The sequence below is a fragment of the Limulus polyphemus genome, unplaced genomic scaffold, assembly GCF_000517525.1.
Source record: "Limulus polyphemus unplaced genomic scaffold, Limulus_polyphemus-2.1.2 Scaffold5345, whole genome shotgun sequence".
Taxonomy (NCBI): domain Eukaryota; kingdom Metazoa; phylum Arthropoda; class Merostomata; order Xiphosura; family Limulidae; genus Limulus; species Limulus polyphemus.
Window position 1 is genome coordinate 61,073 of NW_013670955.1, and position 5,539 is coordinate 66,611.

The 5,539-nt window shown below is 35.6% G+C and overlaps 1 protein-coding gene across 1 annotated transcript in view; it reads left to right on the forward strand.

Moving 5' to 3' along the window:
- LOC106472445 (myosin-2 essential light chain-like) overlaps positions 1 to 5,206 on the forward strand; it is a 9,799-nt gene extending 4,593 nt beyond the window's left edge. The window contains exons 4-5 of the mRNA XM_013933096.2: positions 2,814 to 2,978; positions 5,091 to 5,206. Of these exons, the coding sequence (XP_013788550.1) occupies positions 2,814 to 2,978; positions 5,091 to 5,206 (281 nt within the window). The remainder of the gene's footprint in view (positions 1 to 2,813; positions 2,979 to 5,090) is intronic.
- The last annotated feature ends 333 nt before the right edge of the window (positions 5,207 to 5,539 follow it).

Genomic DNA, 5,539 nt, shown 5'->3' on the forward strand with positions numbered 1-5,539 from the left:
ACATCAGTAAAGCAGACAGGTTGCTGCCCATTTCTGATACTCTGGTGCATTAAGACTCTTCCTAGACCTTACACTCATGGACTAACATCAGTAAAGCAGACACAGGTTGCTGCCAATTTCTGATGCTCTGGTGCATTAAGACTCTTCCTAGACCTTACACTCATGGACTAACAGCAGTAAAGCAGACACAGGTTGCTGCCAATTTCTGATGCTCTGGTGCATTAAGACTCTTCCTAGACCTTACACTCATGGACTAACATCAGTAAAGCAGACACAGGTTGCTGCCCATTTCTGATGCTCTGGTGCATTAAGACTCTTCCTACCATGAACCTGATGTATAATTCCAGATGCCATCAGGTTTTGGTTGATCGACTCCATCAGTGTGGTAGTTCTGCTTTTCAAAATATGGTATCGCAGTCACTTGTTACACTGTCTCTGGTGTTGTGGTCCTCCAGACTCTCCAACATGTTTTACCCTCCTTTCTTCTAGTGGAGCATGGGAGTCCTTGCCATGTACCAGTTCCTAGCTACTGGGGTGGTAGACCATGGAGGTCTGTCCTCCTGAGTATTGAAACATACCAATCGGTTGAGAGTAGGTTGGTGGCATTCTGCAGGTGTCGATGGTGTATCGCACTTCCTACCATAGACATGTTGTACAATTCCTGATATTGCCAGGTTTTGGTTGTAGCACTACACCATATTACTGTTTATATATCTGACTGATTGCTTTTTCTTACTGTAGCATTCCTCCTTCCTTCCATCCTCCAGATGAACATTCCTGGTGAGTCTGGTGTTGGTTGGAAATGGCCTGGTCACAATTAGAATCGTGTGTCGATGGCATGAAGCACTTCCTACTGTAGACCTGATGTACAATTCCAGGTGCTTCCAGATTTTGGCTGAAGCACTCCACCATGTCCTCTGGATGTACATTCCTAGTGGGTTTGGTGTTGGTTGGAGATGGTCCAGCTAAGTAAGTCCTCACGTGTACTGGCTGGTATCCCTCCTCCTACTGCGGACTGGATGAGAAATGCCCACTGCTGCCAGGTTTTGGACTGGAGATGCACCCCAGGGTATTGAGAAAATTGCCCTCTAAAATTTAAAAGATCATATTTATAATCACTTAACACTAACCCAGCTAGCACACAACATTTCTACAACTGGTGGAGGGTTCCACACCTCCTAGTCTCTCTTTGGGCACTTCCTGAAGGGGGATCTTTTTTTTTTTTTTTTCACTGGCCCTCCACCAGTTCAGTGTGGTATTCAATCTATTTTCTGAGCAGAGACAAGATATTGTAGTGGAAGTTAGCATTTTCATATATCGAAAATGTATTTCCGATAGGTACCTACCTCCGCTCACATTTACCATCCAGCCTCCCCACTTCTGGTGATAGATGGTGTAGGTATTCTGACCAATCTCGAAGTGATTAACAAATGCAAATGTAAAGAGGGTGCTGGTTACGATAGGAGTTGTGTTGTGCTCCTATTGGTGGAGAACTGCTGCATGATCATTTGCATGTGGATATACAAAAGTGGTGAGCATTGAAAAATTACACTGATAGAGGGCAGCACTAATGCTATTTTGTAAGAGGAGGAGGTAAGTATCTATTGAAAATACTTTTATAGCCTTCAATCTTGTTTGTTTATGAAGATATAAACTAGATAGTCAGACCCAAGCTATCGCATCCTTTTTGAAAAATTACACTGATAGAGGGCAGCACTAATGCTATTTTGTAAGAGGAGGAGGTAAGTATCTATTGAAAATACTTTTATAGCTTTCAATCTTATTTGTTTATGAAGATATAAACTAGATAGTCAGACCCAAGGTATCGCATCCTCTTTCAAAAATTGCCAGTAATTCTCAGACATTTTATATCATTTATAAAGAATAGAAAAGTTAAGTTTAATCTGTCAAATGATGTATTATATAATGTGGTTTTCAGTACAGAGTATTGTCCATTTCTCTTGCAGTGTTCAGATGAAGAAGCTTAGGGTATTATTTTAAGGCTCTTATAACATAGCTAGAAAGGTATTTAAATCATAATAGTTATAGGACATTCTTTGTTTTGTGCATGTTATTATTCTGTGTTAAGTGCATTATTTATTTAAATATTTAGTCTACTAATACCATCTGTGTGTGTGTTAAATTTAATTAGCAACCAACAGCAAAAGAACGAGGTCAAAGGTAAGTACAATATATTTTTGTTTTCCATGTATATTTTTTATAAAAGTAACTAAAATTTAAAAATTAGAAACTTATTATGTTAGATAATGAATTTATGTAAGGAATCAATATGCTAATGTAATAATAATAATAATAAGCAGACAAACAATGCTTTATAAGCGTAAAGAAATATTTTATTGATGGTGGAACATACAACATATTTCAACATAACATTGGTCTGTCTTCTTCACGTATGATTAGTACTAAACAATACAAGGTTTACACATTGTTACAAAGACAAGACACAAGGATTAAATGTGACGTAAATGGTGTCAGTTGGTGACTGGATATAGGTAGAGGTCAAGTATATAAACGATGAATAGATGTTGCCAAATACGGTTGATGTTTAGAAACTACAGTAATCATCAAACAAATTATCTCTCACTAAATCCTGGTAATGGCCTTTACAACATCAGAAGTGTTTTTATCTTAACACGAACGTTTTGTACTTGAGCAGTCGGTGCTCTGACTCCATATATTTTATATAAATAGATTGTAAATCCTTTCCGTACAGTTGTTAATGGTTTTTTATAATATGTTTTTTAGTTAAAAAAAGTAATACTTATTAGTTCCTTTTTTAATTCCAATTTTAGATGAGCGTATTTCTTTTGAAGTGTTTCTTCCGATGATGCAAGCTGTCAGTAAAAACCGCAGTACGGATACTGCAGAAGATTTTATTGAAGGGCTTCGTCACTTTGATAAAGATGGTAATGGCTACATCGGTTCAGCAGAGCTGAGACATCTTTTAACAACACTTGGTAAGACATCAAATACGTTAAGTAACGGATCATACTTATAGCAGCTTATCACAAACTGAAATGAAGTTTTTGGTACCATTCCAAAATAAGTTTCCATTGTGAGTAAATACAACTAACCTTGAATATAATGATATGATAGTAGTATTTGTCTGACAGTACTTGAATGATCACAATTAACTGTGTGAACTATCCCATTTGATTTTATGAAATATGGCAACACATTACAGACGAGATTCTACAATTGATGGATCATCTGGACCGACATCGTTCTTATTCATGTAACTCGTATATTACAGAAGTTTACAGAGATATGTGTAGATAACTAGAATATTGATCAGTCCAGCCTACAGTGTATCGTAGACTAACTAGTCTCCAGAATATACATCATTTGTAAAACATAATATAAAAAAAAACATATTGCTAGAACTCTCCTTGAAAATGGATTTTACAATTACTTTATGAAATAAAAGTAACACCTACAATAAGCAATGTGGACACACAACAATATTCTTTCCAAGAAGTGGTATCCGATAGGTTGACAGTTATCAGTTAGGAGAAGGCTTCTTTTATCTTCCCTTTTCCATTATTTTAATATTATTCCATTTTATTATGTAAAGTTCTGACATCTATCATGCTTCTTAATTCGGACTTTTGTTAATGGTCTTATTTCTTAAACGTATCCGAATCTACATTCACAAAAGATGTTGTAAATGGAGTTTCTTCTATCCAATGGGTCTTGATATGTACTAAATGTGATCGTTATGCTGTTTACACATCTTCTGTATGTTTTCAGAAAGACCTCTGGCATAAAAGAATATTGTCGTGTGTCCACATTGCTTATTGTAGGTGTTACAGAATATTGTCGTGTGTCCACATTGCTTATTGTAGGTGTTACAGAATATTGTCGTGTCCACATTGCTTATTGTAGGTGTTACAGAATATTGTCGTGTGTCCACATTGCTTATTGTAGGTGTTACAGAATATTGTCGTGTGTCCACATTGCTTATTGTAGATGTTACAGAATATTGTCGTGTGTCGACATTGCTTATTGTAGGTGTTACACATTAAAAAAGCTGTGTGATACAAGTCCTAATGGGGGAGGGGGATACTGGACAAGAGTATATTACACCAAAAGAGCTATGATTGAACACTGGCTATTATAACATCACACAATCCTTTTGAGGACTCTCTTGAAATGGCAGTAGATTAGCAGCTTAAAGAGAGGATATAAACTAATTTGTGATCGGGATCTGTTAATATAAAAAAAAACCCAAAGTTGCGGTAAGGAATAAAATTTTTAAATGGGTACAACATTTCGATCATTCTCAAGTATACAAGTTATAATGGTAAAGAAGATTTTAGTGTGTAAATCAACATTGTAAATCTAAAGGTGTAGTTAAGTTTTAGGATGTGCATATCAATCTGTGTGAATGATTGATATGCACATCCTACAACTTAAGTAATCTGTCAATTCACACAGATTGATATGCACATCCTACAACTTAAGTAATCTGTCACGTGTGAATTGACAGATTACTTAAGTTGTAGGATGTGCATATCAATCAGTGTGAATGTGGAAATGTTGCACGAAATATTTGTATAAAATTTGGAACGTCTGTGGGGAATAACAATTAAACACATAAGAGATGTTTTTTGGTATTTGTTAATTTTGGGATTGTTTGACTTTATTAATAAGGCTTCTCTGATTTTTCTTCTGTTAATCTTCATGCTTTAGTATGGTGATATTCTTCTCAGAAAAACTGTTTGTTTTTTGTTGATGGACTTGGAAAGAGGTTTTTGGTGTTCTTTTAACCTGATGTTCAAGTGACATCTTGTTTCATATATGTAGAAACTAAAAGTATTTTAGTTTTGTTTGCTAAGAAAAGTTTTAAGTTTTTACCAACAATGTAGACAAGCCACAGCAAGTTATGCAAGGCGCTAATAACATCAGATGGTAAAATTCCAATATATTTGAACGTAAGACATTTAGGTTCCCATTGAAATTTACTTTTTATGTGAAAATATTTGATAAATGGATTGGTAGGTTAACTGGTAGCTAACTATCTCTTGTTTTTAATCTTTCTTTGGTTAAAGATTACTTTAATTCTTTAGGTGAAAAACTAACAGATGATGAAGTTGAGCAACTTCTTGCTGGCCAGGAGGATTCTCAGGGAAATGTACATTATGAAGGTAATGTTACTACTTTCTGTATTTGTAAGTGTATGTAGCTACTGTATGAAGTAGCCAGGAGGATTCCATAATGTACATTTCCCTGATCTAGTTATTAATGTGGACTGTGTCACCTGCTATTCAGATGAACAGTTTACTTATATGAAGGTTTGCTGTTCTAGTGTAAGTAAATTATTATTTGAAGAATGAGAAGTACGAGTGGCGAGAAACAGTGAAAAAAATGGTTGATACAAAATGTTTAATCAGCTTGACCACTCACTTTACCTGCCAGTCCTTCATACAGTAGCTACATACACTTATAAAGTAATAACATTACCTTCATTATGTACGTTTCCCTGAGAAACCTCCTGGCTACTTCATACAGTAGCTAC